At 36.7% G+C, this 18,125-nt stretch overlaps 1 protein-coding gene across 1 annotated transcript; it reads left to right on the top strand.

The window, feature by feature from the left end:
• Positions 1-2,924: 2,924 nt before the first annotated feature.
• LOC137738032 (NDR1/HIN1-like protein 13) lies at positions 2,925-4,004 on the top strand. The gene has a single exon (XM_088686694.1). The coding sequence runs from the start codon at positions 3,050-3,052 to the stop codon at positions 3,848-3,850; it is 801 nt and encodes a 266-aa protein (XP_088542820.1). The 5' UTR covers positions 2,925-3,049; the 3' UTR covers positions 3,851-4,004.
• The last annotated feature ends 14,121 nt before the right edge of the window (positions 4,005-18,125 follow it).

The raw sequence follows: 18,125 nt of genomic DNA, 5'->3' as shown, positions 1-18,125 counted from the left end.
AATCGTCGACGCCAGATTCAGTCACAGTGATTATATTCGTAAGAGTATAAGCACGTCGAATCGACATCAGATTGTATGGACACAAGGTACTCAAAGCATATGTATGTCTTGATGGTAAATGTGGTTCGGCCGTCAGAATGCTGAACTTTGAAACTCACTTGTGAGTATTCAATCATAAAATTACACGGCGTTCAATGCGCCGAATGTCGTAACTCTTAACACCTTACTTCGTCGAGAAGGCTAATAAGATGACCTCTGTCAATAAGGATTCGGAAACCTTTCTTGACCGAGACTTGGATAGGAAACCAGTCGGCCTCGACGCAGTGCTATTTATCCAAACTAAAGGTGTTTCTCGGTCGGCTGATTCTACAGCAACAGTGCTGTTTATCCAAACTGAAGATGTTCGCCGGTTGCCTTCACAGTGTTGTTTATCCAAACTGAAGATGTGTTGGCAAAAAAGAAAGTAAAAAATCTCAAGATGTTTGAGAGGTTTGCGCAAGGCAATTGTGTGTTGAATTGGAGGGCCTTGAATAATGCAATCTGCTCTCTATTTATAGCAACAAACCCTCCTTACAATGGAGTTGAAACCACACTCGGATTAGGACTCCTCATTCTAATCCGACTCTATCTCGACCAATCCTACTCTTATTAGGACTTTGAACTCACCCCACTTTTCAGGCCGTATTCATTTCCAGCCGAGAACCCATATTGCATTAGGACTCGATCACTTTCACTAAGCAGCCTTAGACCACTAGGCAGCCCATAGTACATTTGGAAAAGCTTTGGGCCAAACACAAACCTACACTCGGCCCATTATTATTTTGGGCCCAAACAGCGACATAAGCCACTTCACCCATCAAAAGAATATGTGATGATTTCAGCATCACTTAGTGTAATTATATAATTCTGGGATCATATTGAGTGACCCAAAAAACATCACTTGTAAGTCTGATATTAGACGAAAAACATAGGTCATTGAATTTTGTATTTTGTGACGCTAATTTCATCACATATTAGAATAATAAGTGACGGAAGAAGCATCACATAAAAGAAAAATATGTGGCAACTCCAATATTCGTCACTTAAACTATCGGTGATGCTGTATAGGTGACGCTAATTGTGATGCTGAAATTTCGTCACATATAGTCAAATGTGAGGATTTTTCATATTTATGTGACGAATGTTGATTGTCACAAAAGCCATGTTTTCTTGTAGTGTTAAGCAAATTCACGACAGCTAGGACCATGGTGCTGTTTCGTACGCAGCCTACCAGTTTACATCACCTTGAATTTGAACTACCAGCTGTCGCTGATTAACTATATATCTCAATAAAATTGCTGTTATATGATGATTTCGTAGAATGATATTACGTTGTGAATGAATTCATCGAATGTGTATTAGTGAATGTTGTATTAAGGACTAATGAGAGATTGTTTTCTTGGTTTTATGGTGAATATGGCTTAATTTGCTGCAAAAAATCCATCAATCTAAAACTGCAAAAACAAACTAACTGCATGTATAATTACATGGAACTTGTGATATGGTCCGCATTAGTGTGTAGTTATGATCACTCTCTAATGATAAATAAAATCAGGGACGGAACCAGATTTCTATAGTGGGGCGGGATGCTCGATTGATTTTTTCGTTAGCATGGATAAACAGAACCAAATCTTCAACTATCCCTAAAACTAAGATATAACATGTATGATTTAAAAATATTTTTGGAGTACAAATTATGCTTATAAAGAGTGCAAAATAAAAATTTTAGAGTACAAATAACAATTTTTTTTAATAACCAGAAATGGGTTAATTATGGTCCCATATCCAAGAAATGGCCCATGATGAAGTTTATAACCAGAAGTGGCCCATTGAGACGAATATTGACCAATCGGCTGATAGACAGAAACCAGCCAATTAATTGATTCATGCTTCATATTTAATAATCATAATTTATCAAATCAGGAATGAAAATCCACGTCGAAAGTGGTAACTCAATATCTAAAGTCGATTTACCATTTTTTAGATTTGTAAGACAAGAACGGACTTCATTAGTAGATCTAACTAAATAAAAGTTACAATTATGTGTGTGTTAAATTTGAGGAAATTAAAAAAAAAATTGAGTGGAATTAAAATGGACTTTTTATGAATAGAATAAGAAGAGATAATGTAAATAGGAAAATGCTGGGAAAAATTATGTTTTTAGGCCATATTTTGTAGTTCACATGATGTGTCGGTTGATAATTTGATTCTTTCTTTAATGATTTAGAAAAAGAATCCAACTATCAACTGACATATCATTTGATCTACAAAATATAGTTCAAGTAGATAGTCTCTCTTGTAAGATTTTTTATTGGGCTTACATCTATTTAGGATTCCTAATTGATTAAGAATACAAGATAGAAAGGAATATTTGATTATCCCGGATTATTTGGTGGTGAAGTAAATATATAATAATAGGGAATATCTTTTTTGTTAGGCCATGGAATCTGAAGGTGCTAAAGATATGTATTAGGGTCTCCTTTATGGGCAAGAAATCTAATATTCTCACCTATAAATATAAAGCTTAGGTCCCCACTCTTATGGATGTATACTAGCTGAATTATATAGATGAGGGATGAACTCACAATATTAGACGCACGTCCGGATAATAGAACCATATAGGTCTGGTGCAACAAACTTGTCAACAATGTTGTAGGCTAATCGAGGTAACAATGGACAGAAAATAGCTTGTAAAATAACAATAAAGGAATGACAGCATGCATACATATTAAGAATATGAAAAATTGAGGGCAGCAACAGATTGTCAAGTACCTTCTACATTGACCAAGTAAAACATCCAAAAATAGGATATGTGATTGGACGAATCACGGCTGCCTTCTTTTCTTAGTTATGTAAGTTGTAACCTCCCACCCTCCTTCTCACCCTTCAATTCTCCAATCAATCTTAGATGCCACCTCCTCTCAATTCTCATGCATGCAATCAGTTTTTCCCCTTATTATCGACCTTCACCACACCACCTCTCCATTTTTGAACCGCTCCCCATTCTACAATGGAGGAGCGGGGCTCACCTGCTGCGGCAGCAGGCGACGATGACGGAAACGAGGACCCTCCCCAGTCAGAGATGCAGTTAGTACTCCACCCACCATCACCTCCCTTCCCCGGAGCAGGAACCTACGTAGTCCAAATCCCCAAAGACCAGATCTACCGCGTGCCACCCCCTGAAAATGCCTTAATTGTTGAACGTCACCGGAACCCCGAAAACAAGAAGAAGTCCCCATGCTGTACCATTCGTTGCTTGATTATAGGAGCAATTATGATTTCTCTGTGCCTCATACTTTCCATAACATTGCTTTCATTGTCCCTCACTGTGAAACCTAAAGAGCCTAAATTTTCGATTACGAACGTGTACGTGAAGAACCCTAAATCAAAATCCTATACTGGCAAGAATTCACATCCAGGCTATGAAGTTTCCTTGAAAGTGAATAATCCAAATGGACATGGCATAAACTACGAAGGTAGTGAAGGGGCTTCCCTTTTGTTCAAGGAAAAAAGCATTGGCAAAGGAAAATTTTCATTAAAGAAACAAAAAAAAGATAGTTCTGCCAATGTAAAGCTTGTTCTCGACGGATCGAAAGGAGCTTTGCCTCGTGAGGTTGAGAAGAGTATGGAAAATACTGATTCGAAGGTGCATCTGCCTTTCACTTTGAAAATGGACCTTTCGGTGAAGGTGAAAGGATTCATCAAGACATGGAAATTGGAGACAGAAGTTGAATGCCAATTCAAGGTGAGTACATTGGGGAAGGGTACAAAGGTCCTACAGCAAAAATGTGAAGCTAAATTTAAGGGCTAAAGAATTTGGTAATCGTGGTAAAGGTGGTGGTGATGTATTTTCCTTTTTAATTTTCTGTCAATTGTTATTTGCGGGTTTTAATGGTTGCATGGTGATATTAATGGATTACCATTTTAATTTTTTTAATCAGAAATTCCTATGTTTCTATTGTTAATTGGTACCTTTTGTATGTTCGTTTTGCCTTTTAATTCTTGTATTTCAATAATATATCCTTTTTTTTTTACGTACGAATAACAAAACGCTTATAAACCTACCAATACTGTTCAAATTGTGACAAGAAATTTTTTTATACAAATTGGAAGACTAATTACTGCAAGCGTCCAAGCGCAGCAACTATGTTGTGCAATAATATTGTTCAAACTGTGACAAGAAAAATCTCTTACAAACTGAAGCCAACAAATTGGAAGTCAAATGTGAATCATGGTCGACCATGTTCATGGTCAACACACACACACACACATTGGGTACATTACTTTAATGCCCAGAAATTTGATGTGGAGTGAATTTGCACAGATCCACAAATTGAGTAAAATCCTTATATGACAACCACAAGCACAACTGTACAATCAGCAGCAGTATAGATTTCATCACAAACAATCATAGACCTATATCGGCGCATACATCAATCATTGTTGAAAAGCGAAGCCACATAAAGTCATTGGAGGAGAGTGAGACCCCATAAAGTCATCGATGAAAGATGAGACCACATAACTCATCTGTGAAGTCTAAACTTAGTAGTTTTTAGCTTTTCTTGTCAAACTTTTATTTATTTAACATGCTCTTTAATTAGATCAATTTTCATTAGATTAGACTTTTGGGATATTTGGTATTAAAGTCTGAGTTGTTGAAGATCAAAGTACAAATGGTTTTATCTCATCTCAAGCTAGGTTTGTTCAAGCATATGCATTTTACATTTAAATTTTTTTATGCATTATGACTAGTGAAATGCCTAGTCGATTTCTGCATGTATTTTACACTTGAGCTGGCACACAATTTAAAAAAGCCCACATAGGTTGGACTGACACTTTTTATTCGAGAACGAGTTCTTCACCATTGATTTTTTAGATTGCTTTTACATTTTGACAAGTGTCTTATATATGGTGTACTTGTTGGTTGCAAATAGAAGATTTTTGGTTTATTAGGGTTGGGTTGAGAATTTTTTTCTTTGGTTATAAAGACCAAATTTTGTAGAGAGTGTTTTAAGCTCCCCAAGCCTCCTCTAGGTGTTCTTCACAAACCCTAGTTGCAAATATCTTTTTCATGCATTAAATTCTGTGCTAACTGACCTACATCATTTTTGAAAAAAGTTCACATTGTTCATGGTCTTAATCTTATTTTCAAATCTTCATATAGACCTTGTTTGGATTCTCAATTAGTTTCTTCCTTTCGGCTGTTTGATTGAAGAAACCGACTTGTCAAATTTTGATTTCATAGCTGCGTATCATCTTTCATATCTTCAAATCATTTGCACGGTTCATGTTTCGTGTTGGTGCCACAAAGAAATGAGCTGTAGAAGTGTAACTGTCTCTTTGTGAAGACCAAAGACTACTCCACCTAGTGCAATATAAGGTTACACACAAGCTGTTCTTTAGAATAGGTCTAAGAATTGAGCTTGTTGTGGTTAACTTGTATGAACCTTATTGTACACTTGTTGATTGGACTCCCTGGAGTCCCCAGTTTTTTAACCTAGTTAAGGATTTTTCCTGTCAAAACTTGTTGTGTACACTGCTCCTTAACTTGCCTGCATATCTAGTTATTGATACTACACGCTGTCTTTATTGTTTGCTTAATGAATTGTTATGTGAATGTTTTCAAATTTGTGAGTCCATCTAAGTAGACTTTGACTAGCTGGAAGTACTAGTCATTTAGGTTTAGTCTTGGAATTTTGATTTCATATCTAACAAACTTGTATTTTGTTGACTAGCTCATCTGACTAGTCTACTGTGAAATATTTAACTTTTATTTGTGGGATATTCCACCTAGTATCAATTTCATCGTGGCTCACAGCAAATACCACATACAGCCATCACAAAAGCATGACCACAACACCCATTAAGCGAGACAACAAAAACTACATTAATCCGAGAACGAAACCACTGGTCGGATAATTTCTGTGGAAGACACTCTATCCAACACCACCTACAACTACATTGCTCTAATGACATCCACAGCTTTCACGGTTCAAGACGGAGCCGCCAGTTCTAGGCAGTGGAGGCGCAAGAACTTGGTGCATAAGGCAACAGAGCAGCTAGATCTGGGCACATCAGTTGGAGCAGCCACAAAATTGGTAGAGGAAAAAATATCACCACCATGGATTCAAGCTGACTGAGGGCTAGCGGTGGCCCCGCCGGGGAGGGGGGGGGGGGGGTGGATGTGATGTAGGAAGAAAAGAAAGGAAGGGATGCGAGCCATGAAGTCAGCTATGGCCAATTTATTATTTAAACGTATCAATTTATATCACGATTGGCCATGTCACAAGCCATGAAGCCAGCCTAATTGTCATAGCCATTCCACACCCATAGGCGTTTTAGCTAATGTGAGAGAAAATGATGTACGTCGAGATTATATGAGAGAAAAGAATGTGGACGAGTCAGACTTGGACATTGATACTCAGTTTGATATCATTATTAAGAACCTCATTTTGATTGGTAAAGTAAGTATATCCGAGAGGCGGAGAGCGAACAAGTGGTCCAGTTTCTACAATTAAACTACGAAGGAAGTCTAAATGCAATCCAACCTCAGCCACTCATGATAAAGATGTTTGTGACGTCTCGCTCTCAGTCCATTTGCTTTCGTAATGTTTTTCATCAGGTCAATTTTGTGACTCGGGCCCTTGCCTTGGTTGGTCTAGCTTTTGCCAAGAGGCATCTTTTGTTTAATTTGTTGCCTCTGGAGCTCGTGATCCATGGGTGTAGGATTATCTTTCGTCTAAGTTGCCTTAGAGAATGTCTTATAATTTTGTTTTCTTACAAAATAATTAAAAAAAATAAAAAACAACTAATATTTTTATTAAAAAAAATAAAATTACATATACAGATTAAGTGAAAATATAGAAAAATGGATACAAACTAAATTTTCTGAGTAATAAAGCTACGTATTAGACTAGTTTTCGGGAAAAAATCAAGATTTATTATAAGGAACTTTAACGAAAAGTTCTTGGTATTGTTCACTTTAACGAAAAACCACATTTTTTAGTTAAAAAGTCAATTCTGGTAATATTCACTTTACCCTTTATTTTGTTTTTATCGCTAAAACTCAAAGTTTTCAAGTCATTTTCATTAATTTTCCTTTTATTATATTGTCAATCTCTGATATGCATAGTTGGGAGATCTTCACGTATTGTGGCCACGAATACTTATTATTTGATTGCACTGGAGATTGTACTACATGATTCAATATTTTGTTTAGATGAATTAAAAAAAAAAACCAGAAACCTATACCCAAGCCCAACCTACTTCCTATAACGAGTCTAAAGACCCATTCAATGATTTCATCTTATCAACTCTTCGCGATTTCTAAGGATTGCAGACTTTGCGTACGGACAGAATGTGGGCTGTTGGCAAAAGCAGACTTAGGAATATTTTCTTGTATGGGGGAGCTGAAATTAGTATCTTAAAATTATATGTTGATTATTTTTTTTTTGTCTATTTAACATTATATAAGAATCAACATGAAACAATAACGATGAAATATAAACTTTAATCAAAATAGTAATCTAATTGACAAATTCAAAGACCATATAAATAATTACCTACTAATTTAATCAAGAATAGTAAATAAGAGATTAAGAACGTACCAAATGTGACATTCATTAGAAAATCGCAACGGAAAGTAAGGAAATTGCGGAGCTAGGGGTTTAATGGTTGATTAAAAAAAACATTTTTCTTTTCTTGAGTAAGAAGTACAATAGCTAAATTGCATAGCATAAAAATTCTTCTTTCATTATTATTTTTTTTTATCAAACAAAAGATTTGTTAGAAAGATGTTAGGTTAGGGAGTCCACCTAAACCTTGTGGGTGGATCCGTCATTGGCCATTGGATTAAAATTGAATGGTTGCAAACGAATCCATCATAATGAGCTTAAGGTGAAACCGGGTCATAAATGACCTGTCACTTAATGAAAATGGTACCCAGCATGAATTCAAAAACTCTTGGGATTTAAACACCACGCCCTGACATCAATACTTACCATGTTTAATTAGTCTTGTCCTCCTACAAAAACTCTCATTCTCTCGTGTTTTCTCAAACATGCTTGCCGTCGAAAACATCCTTCTCGTTCAAAAACTTGTTTCCCCATTCCAAACCCAGTTATAGTTGGTATGTGCTTGTGTTCTCTAGCTTCACAGAAATTCCAGACAACAATGAAGAAAATCAGAGAAGTTTGGTTGAAGGTTGTGCAGTCGGTTCCATATAAAAGACATATTTTTCGCTTCATTCGAGTTGGGTTCAAAGTGCTTCCACGATAACCAATGTCATATTTGATTCCACCCAGTGAATTTCAAATTGGTGAATTTTGAAAATGGAACCCTAGAATTTAATTTTGTTATTTCTGTTAATTCGTATAAATTAAGTTAGGTGTAAAGTTAATTATGTGTGTTCATTGATGTAATTAGCTGGAGTTTGTGGATATATGTGAAATTTTTGGAAAATTTGGGTGTGTTGTGAAGTTATGAAGTTATGGCGGGTTATGTAGAGGTTGGGTCGTTATCTATTATTTTGGTAAAGTTATACTTTTGAGTAAGGATTGATTTTTGTATCTTAATTATTGTTAATTTTATTGTGGGACTTGAAATTGCTTAAGTACTAATGCTCTGCTCATAGTAGATGTATAGCTATGAAACTTTGGCGATAGGTTGTCAAAAGGTTATGTGTTGTTATTGTTAATTTGATGGTGCAATTTGAAATTGCTTAAGTAATGATGTTTTGTTCACAGTAGATGTATAACAATGAAATTTGGTGACACGTTGTTGTAAGGTTATGTGTTCTTGATTGTTGTTGTGTGTGTATTGTAATGTGTACAGGATATGACAACCCAGGGTGTTCAACTAGCAACCAAAGAAGAAGAAGCATGTAGGGGAAGGGTTAGCAAACTATCCCAAGCCCTCCATGTGTTAGGATTGATTAGGGAGAAGTTTAATGAGGCACAACTTGGTGTCTTTAGGATATCATGCTTTGGCCACCTTCAGGGTGTGGATAAATTGGCCTTTAGTGGGCAATTGATTCATGATTTGTCGCTCCGTAGAGTGGCAAATCAAGGTTAAAGACCTAGAGGGGCTGACCTATTTGATAGGTTGTGAATTGACCCGGTTAGCAAGGCATGATTTCTGCCTCATAACGGGCTATGATGTGATGAACACAAGACATAGAGGTTGAGCCATAAATGATTAGATTGTTAAGGGAGTATTTTCCCCATAAATTAGGGTTGGTGGGTGAAAATAGCGAAGGGAAGAAAGAAAAGAGGAAAGGTAAAGCCAAGGCTGCCGTAAGAAAGTCACTGAAAAAATATATGTGACTTGCAGAAATTGTAGTTTGCTCAAATATTGCTCGATGTTTACAATGTTTTAGAAACCGAGTAAACATCGAATAGTATTTGAGCAAACTACAACTTTCCAAATTTGAAGCCAACGTTCCAAACCATTCATCTTTTACATTTCATTGATACTCTGAAAATAAAATTACCGAAAAGTCCTTACGATAATGCGCAAGCAAAGCGTAAACGTAAATGATAATCAGACGGTTAGTATTTGTTGCTATGGATTTTGCATTATAGGTACAGGTTGGACTTTCGTCCTTCATGAAAGTTGTAGCCCTTGTCCATACGAGCATTTCTACTATTTTTTTTTCACATTTTTCCCATTTATGATATAATTATTTCTTTTTTTTTTTTACAAATTTAAGCCCAATCCTAGTGAAAACACTATTCATGACTATTTCGATCGTTCCAAAAATCCATATTGCCATATCACCATGATCATAACGTAGAGAATGTGATCCCATCATCTATATATATATATATATATATTTTTTTTTTTTTTTGGATTTTTAACAATTTTATTTTATTTTATTTTTTATTCACAAAAATTCAATAGTCCAAACATATTCCCAAAACTAGTCCATTCGCATTTACTACTCCACTCTAACATTTGCTTGTCCTAAAGCTAATTCCAAATCTCAACATCCAATCACCGTGAATACACCCCTGGAAAAGAATCAAAGTCTAGCATCAAGCGGCAGGCGTAATGGTGGTAGGCATCATTACAACCGTTTGTTCTCAGGTATACATCGTTTAAACCACTATCCTTTTTTTTGCAAGAGTAAACAAGTTCAGTTGGTTGGAGAAATTGAGTGCATTCATCGTGAGTTGAGAACTGTTGAAAGGGCAAACCAAGAATTAAAAATGGAGGCAATGGGGATTATTGCCTACCTCCACCACATGAAATACTTGAAAAAACTCAACCAATAAAGAAATCCAACAATGGCACCTACGCTAAGGAAGAATTAGAATTGAGGAAGAAACTTGCTGCACATGAAGGGGTTAATTCTTTGAAGTTTTATGCCCAACTTGTGTTGCTCAATGATCAAGACATTGATGATGCAACCGTACACTAGGTCCTTGCATTTGGTAATGATTCACCAAATTAACTTTATGTGCCTATATTAGTACATGTTTTTTGGTTCTCAATTCTTTGTAGAATGTTTGTAAGATTGGATGTGGGAGTGGGATAAGTACATGTTTTTTGGAACACAAATGTATGTAGAATGTCTTTAGCATTGGATATGTGGCAAATTGTTATTTGGTTCTCAAATGTTCAAACTATGTGTGTAAGATTGCCTGTGGGAGTGGTGATATGATTCTGTGTACTTGTCAGATTTTGTGTCAATGGTCACTATGAAAATTTATTTTGTGCTTCTGGAAGGACCTAACTGACAAGATTGCTGTAGAGCAGACACAAATACCATAACTGCTCATAAACCCACACACAACCAAAGCCGTCAAATGTCACACCCCATTAAATGTGATTGTATGCCACCTGAATATTCCTAGCAACCACAACATATCCTTAATGCAGTTATAGAAAAATGTTAAGGATTTGGACATAATTTGGAACCAACTGGTTGTAAACTATACATGAACTGAATATACCTATAATAGACCGTCATATATCCGTCATGTCCATCCAGATTTTTGTTGGTGCAGATAATTTAATGACATCTAAATTGATCTCCTTTTAATACAAGCCAAGGACAATATAGGTCTTAACACTTACTTCGTCCACAACCATGGCAACCATAGATGTCATGGATGATTTGAGGAGTGATACTTATTTCGATGATCCGATTGATTAAATGCCTAGGCGAAGATCAAATTCGGAAATTACTCACTATCCGTCACTACGCAACATCAAAATTGGGACAAACAGAAGTCCGGCTTGGTCGCGTTACAGCAAAATTTGAATGAGGCGTTGTACAATTGGCTAATTACAAATGCCAAATACATAGCCAAAAGTGTAAGTATGATTAACTAGTTCTAAAAAAGGAGGAAGAAGTACATCATAGGTCAATCACTTTATGGCGACAAAGCAGCTCCAACAAGAGTGTGACTCCACTTTCTTTCATGGTTTGAAATTTTCCCTTCATATCTCCATCATAATTGCAATGGATATGATTGGGACAACATTTTACCCTTGCACGGACATATTAAGAGATGATGGTGATTACAAGGAGCACAAGTACGTTACCGTAAGGGATATGATTGGGACTACATTTTGCGCACTTTTTAAAGTACATTGCAATGTCAAGCTTCTGTAAATGACTCAAATGCTGTCTTCATAAGCGTTCATAAGTTGTCACAAATATTCATATACATTCATCATATGTCACAGTTTGTGTAACACAATTTTCACCATTGGTGTGACACTGAAACTTTCTAAAACAACCATGGCATAGAAAAATAATAATTCATCCCCCATCCAATTACACTTCAATGTCTACTTGCCATAGAACTTCACAACTACAACACAATGTATCACAATCCAGCACAAGTTTTACACCTATTTATCTAAATTCCAAATTCACAATTTCACCCAAGTCGAGTCTAAACCACCCGTTATTATGGATTCAAATCCCAGATTTATAAAAGCCCAATGAAATCAATCCTTTCACCAGCTCAAAAGTTCCGTCTCTCTACCTCTCTTTCGCACGACTACAACCCTCACCTATCCCTCTATCCGACAGAGACACAGCCAGTGAACAAAAAAAAAAAAAAAAAAGTATAGAATTTACCGTCTCCCATTTAGTCGACCTAAAATCAAACCCTCCCAACCTTGACTAAGTCCCTGTCTCTGCCTCTCTTTCCCGCCAAAGACAATCCTAATTTCCCCCTCTATCGCCGAGAAAAACACTCCCAGTGAGTGAAATGTAAATTAAAGGTAAAAGATTATTGGATCGCAGTCACAATACAGCTTCAACCCAACTGGAATTGATCCTCACTCCAGCTCCATATCTCCGCCTCTCTTTCTTTCCCTCTTCAACACCCCAACATATCCCTCAACTTCCCACCTCCCACTTTCTCTCAGACGAGTCCATACCCACCGAATAAAAATAAAAAATGTTTTAATTACACCAGGTCACAACAACCCAGTTTTACCCATGAGCTCGGCAAATTACCGCTGTCTGATTGCATCTGCATGTAAGGTGCGTTTTTAACGTCTGCACCTTAGAAACACCTATCAACTTTTTACAATATCGTACGTAGCGACATAGTTTGACAGATTAATTAGTAGAGCACCTCCAGTTATACAGTGAAAATAGCTAAGGACCAATCTATCATTGTTAATTATAAATGTTGTTAAAGCCACATATTTTTCTATTGCAGATGCTAATCGCTAGCATGTTGATTAGGATTACTTGAACAATTAATGCACAATACACAAGAATACCGATCGCGTGTGTGCGCTCACTTTCTCCATCTCTTTCCTCGTTTCACTTATTTGTTTAGAAATAGATAGAGTAACCAAAAGTAACCGTGACAGGTAAGTTTTTCTGCATGGATGGTGGCATGGAGGTTTCCCTCCAATTTCATTCATTTTTGCATGGATGGTTGGACATGAAAATCGATCTGTAAACGTATAGCACATTATATGTGAGACATATTTTTTACACCAAAAAAAATAAGCAAGTGGATAGCAGTGTTGAATAAAAGTGTGTTGGAAAAAAGGAAGGAAACCTTAGTAGTGTTGAATAAAAGCAGGCCATCATCTTTTGGCCTCCTGAAAATACACTTTACAGCTTAGTATTTATGTAGATCCCAAAAAAGACTATTTTCCCTGTGCTTTTTTTCTTTCATGGACTTGCACATGGTTAGTTGGAGCCATGCTTTTCGCTCCTTTCCATGGCATTTGAACTTTAAAGTTCCTTTTATTGTGATTAATTTGATCCTTTGGGCCCTGTTTGACAGATCAGATAAAGGATCGGATAGGATTAGTTATACGGATTCGAGTGTTTGGCTTTCACTTGTACTAAATAAGCGCCGGATTAATTTAACCAGTCGGATAGAATAACACGGTATACACCCGCTTAATAAAACCAACCAAAACGCCCAGATTATTTAGTGGTTTTCACTCTCCTCTCTCGCGAACTCGACCCTCTCTCTCTCTCGCTTCTCTTGGCATCGTCGTCCTCCCAATCACCTTCTCTCGCCATCGTCGTCCTCCCCGTCACCTTCTGTTGGCATCGTTGTCCTCCCGTCGCCTTCTCTTGCCATCGCTGTCCTCCCTGTCGCCTTCTGTTGCGCCGCTTTCTCTCGCCATCTCTGCTCTCCTAGTGCTTGTTGCCTTCCTCGTCGTCCTCTCCTTGTGGCCTTCCTCATCACCTACTCGCCGTCCTCCCCTGCAACTGGGTCTTGCAAAGAAACATGGTGCGGCGGAGAGATGATTTCAATTTGGGATTTTTTTGCAACTGGCTATTTGAATTTATTTGGGATTTTTCTGTAGTCGGGGAAGAAGAATATGGGAGAGAAAGGGAGGAAGTTTGAGGGGTGTGGCGGAGAGAGCCGGGGAACAATTATTTGGGATTCTTCTGCGGTCGGGGAAGAAGAAGGGAGAGAGAGGGAGGATGTTTGAGGCTGCGGAGAGATCTGGGAACAAAAAAATGATTTCATTTTTTAAATTTTTTTTTTTTAAAGTTTGATTCCTCCTATCTAGTATAATACCAAACACAGTATAAATAATACGATCACTAGTCCGATACTGCACCAAACACCCGACTAATTTAGTCAGTACTATCCGGTGGCTATTTATCCTATCCGACAGAAATAGTCAGTACAGTCCGAGCTGCCAAACGAGACCTTGATATTTTATTAACTCTCATACAAATAATAATTGCTCATATATAATATTATACTCTCAATCTTGAATACTTCCTTAATTACTGCATGCAGATCATCGGACTTGTATATTATACGGCTCCAGGTCTGTTGTTTCCAATTTCTTTATGTCCCTATTTCTCAACATGCGTCCATCCATTTAACCTAGCCTTACTTTTAATGAAACTAAAAATATAGAAACTAGCAGCCACCGCGTCCCCACCCACCGCGATCCCGGTAGTCCCCCACACCAGCAACCCAGGCAGTACCCAAAAATAGAAACTAGCAGCCACCGCGTGCCCGCCCACCCCGATCCCGGCAGTCCCACACCCCAGCAACCCAGGCAGTACCCAAAAATAGAAACTAGCAGCCACCGCGTCCCCACCCACCCCGATCCCGGCAGTCCCACACACCAGCAACCCAGGCAGTACCCACGCCAGCCGCTCCATTCACCAGCAGCTACCCCTGCTCTTACTTGCCGTCACCAAAAGTCTCCCCATCTACACTTGAGAGTATCAAATAAGTGGAGCTTTGAAATTCTCCTCGATAACAGGAGGATTTGTTAGAAAATAGGGTCTAATTACTATATTTTAGTCACATAAAAAATAGGGGAATTGTTATTAGTATTTTAAAAATCTCATTCTACACTCAAAACTTTTTATATTAGAAAAGAAAAATACACTTATGAGGAGTGTATAATGCGATTTTTGGAGTACCAACAACACTTCCCAAAAATAAATAAATTATCATATAATTAAACAAAAAACTCAATGCATAAGAAGAATAATAATTAATGCTAAATGCACATGAAAATGGATTAGAAAAACTTAAAAATCATTGAGGTAAATGTTAGACATTTTGTCCTTGAAGACAAATTTATGCCATACTACAACAACCATGTCCTTATAATAGTAGCACTCCAAATTATAAGACTTCAATTAACCATAATTATGTTAAATACTCTCTCACATTGAATCCAACGAGACTCTCTAAAACTATCTAACAATAGTGCTCTACGTATGAATATGCTAATGAAAAAAAGTGACTGATAACTATATGGGACTCACTTATTTATAATTGTTGAAGAGCTTTTTGGGAAAGTACATCAAATTAAAAGGGCAAGTGTTGCAACTATTACTTAATAGATGCATCTAAAATCCAAAGAGAGAAACAATCTTGATGCGCTTTGGAAATTCAAATTTAGCACTTACCTTTCAAATTAGAAAGGTTATCATGGTTTTCCCCAATTAAATTTCTATTTATTTAAATAGATTATTCAAATGATAAATATATTTTTTATCAATCACCTGCATAAATGGAAATTAGTTCAAAACTATGCAAATAATAATGTAGACACTAGAGAGAGATTCAATAGGAAAGTACTACATCAGGATAGGAAGCTTTTGGCTTTAAACCTTCCATAGTGGATTACATCAGATTTACTGGCTAATCAGTGAACACGATGTCTTGAAATACTTAATTGTTTATGTAAACCAAGACAAATGTAATCGCACAATACCCTTCTAGACACCCCATGGTTGCTGGATTGTGCTCATTTCGGCCTTGGACAAATTCTGATTTCTCATGAGTGCTCTAGAGAGTTAAGCCCTTGCGAAAATTCTCATAGGAACGGTCCCATTCCACACTCAAGATAGGTGACTTTCCATTTAGAGTATCCTGCAATACTTCAGTTGGACTTCTAAGTATTCCAAGCTATAGGAATCATTAAAAGCAAAGCTTAACTTATCTCAATGGCAGGCAACATTGTTATCATCACGAGATATGGATATTGGAAAGTATATCTTTGTAGTGCTACTCTGAATTGTCATAATTTAATAGGAAAACTAATGAAAATGGCTTAAAAACTTTGAGTTTTAATGATAAAGACAAAATAAAGGGTAAAGTGAATAATACTAGGATTGACTTTTTAATGTAAAAATGTGTTTTTTTCCGTTAAATTGAACAGTACCGTGGGATTTTCGTTAAAACTCCCTAATTTAATTGATCATTTTCAATCTAGATCTTGGGATCTCCAGTTAACTAGGTTGGGTTTCTACTATTACTACTCTAATTACAGACTTTTAACCCATTTCCCTTGATGATACAACTCACTCTCTACTCAAACCTTCAAAATTTGGATCCATTAAGCTGACTAGTCATACTATATGGCCATCACAAAACTCATCCAAGCATGGAATTAATTTCGTTTGAAAGTAGTTGTTTCCAATGTTAAGTCCTCCAAACATATATTAAGACTTACTAAGTAATTTGCTAGCACATTTAGGTAAAATCCCCCACATTTAAAGTATTTTCAGAAGGCCTATAACTTTTTAATGCCTTAAAAATTCTTCATTAAGAGATAACTACAATGTCTAATGAAGTAGACACTATTTATTTCTCAACAGCGTCCGTTGAACTAATTAATCTCCATTTATTTGCCATTTTTTAAGAAGCAAATTACTTTTTCTTTCTTTTTAACTAAATTTGTAATATCAAAGATAGCTAATCCACACCACAATTTTCTCACATTAAGGTTGCTTTTAACACTATAAAATAAATCATTCTCCATATATAAGAAAACAAGAAATTATTAAGATAATTTATTTATCTATCTTCACTTGTATGCCTTTACGGAGAAATACGTCTTGACACTTTTCCTATGAACTCATCAAGTTCTTATGGCTAGAACCCTCATTCTTTGATCAATGTTGATTCTAAAAATTACACAACCTACGTGGCTTCCAGGCTGAAGTAACTAAGAGCTAGCTACGTCATTTAGTGGCTTGAATATTGATGAGGGCATGCCAATTCGCTACCAAACTCAGCTGGGTGAATATCTTGAATATGTTGGATGTGGTGAAATGCATTGTTGACTTCTGAGTCGAGTGACTTTGGTCAAGGAAGGAACACTCTCGGTCTTGGATTTTATAATATGAAGACAAGGTTATGCAAATCAATGTGAGGTTGAAAAATGGCTTGGCTGTCTGTGTACCCAATTTTGAAACTAACATGAAAGTAACACCTCATTTAGTCAAGAAGGCTAATGAAGTGACCTCTTTCAGCGAAAGAATCAATGATTCTTCACATGCTAAGACTTGGGATAAATAATCAGCCACTGACTTGGGAGAAAGCCTGTTTATCCAATTGGTCGAGACTCCTAAGCCAAACTGACTCTACAACTCTGACCCGTCTATCCAATCGGTCGTCTTTGCTAGTTGCTTATAGAAAACCTCACTATCAACTGGCCGTTACTCGTCCATCTAATCAGAATTTATGCTGATGGTTGGTAAAACAGTTAATTTTCACAAAAATGTGTGAAGGATTTCGCGTAGAGCATTAATTTTATTGAGTTGAAGATTCTTTCTACATTGTAAATGACACACAAGACTATCGAGTTAAAGAGTCCTAATTGTATTGCAATTTCTTAGCATTATTTGACAACACTTTGAATTATCTCCACCAATCCATCTTTTGCTGAAACTCTATCACAACTGAGTCTCTCCCTTTTCAACTTGAATTAAGATTCTAAACCTAGACTTTTCACACGATCACTTCACATCCCTATTGGTTGATCCTGATACGTTGAAACCTTTATCCAAATATCAATCATCAAATAGTCGTACTTTGTCTAGAACTCGGCCATGCGAGACACTAATCCTGATTTTCCAGGAATCCTACCTTACTCGGGACTCGACTAATCTATCATTGCCTTATCGTTAGGCCCTGCCTCGTAGCATTTTTTCTAGGCTATCAACCAACTTAACTTAAATCCAAGATTTCAAGCCCAACCATTACCCCTTGCTTTCGAAATCTTCGGTCACAAATATTGACTTAAGGATTTTGAAGAAGTGATCACTGACCATCCTCCTCCGTGCATTTTCATTTATGGTCTTGATCCAAATGTTACATGTT

The sequence above is a fragment of the Pyrus communis genome, chromosome 15 (genome assembly GCF_041283825.1).
Source record: "Pyrus communis isolate YQ-2024b chromosome 15, ASM4128382v1, whole genome shotgun sequence".
Taxonomy (NCBI): Eukaryota; Viridiplantae; Streptophyta; class Magnoliopsida; order Rosales; family Rosaceae; genus Pyrus; species Pyrus communis.
The sequence above is the reverse complement of the archived record's forward strand: the minus strand, read 5'-3'. Positions and strand labels throughout refer to the sequence as shown.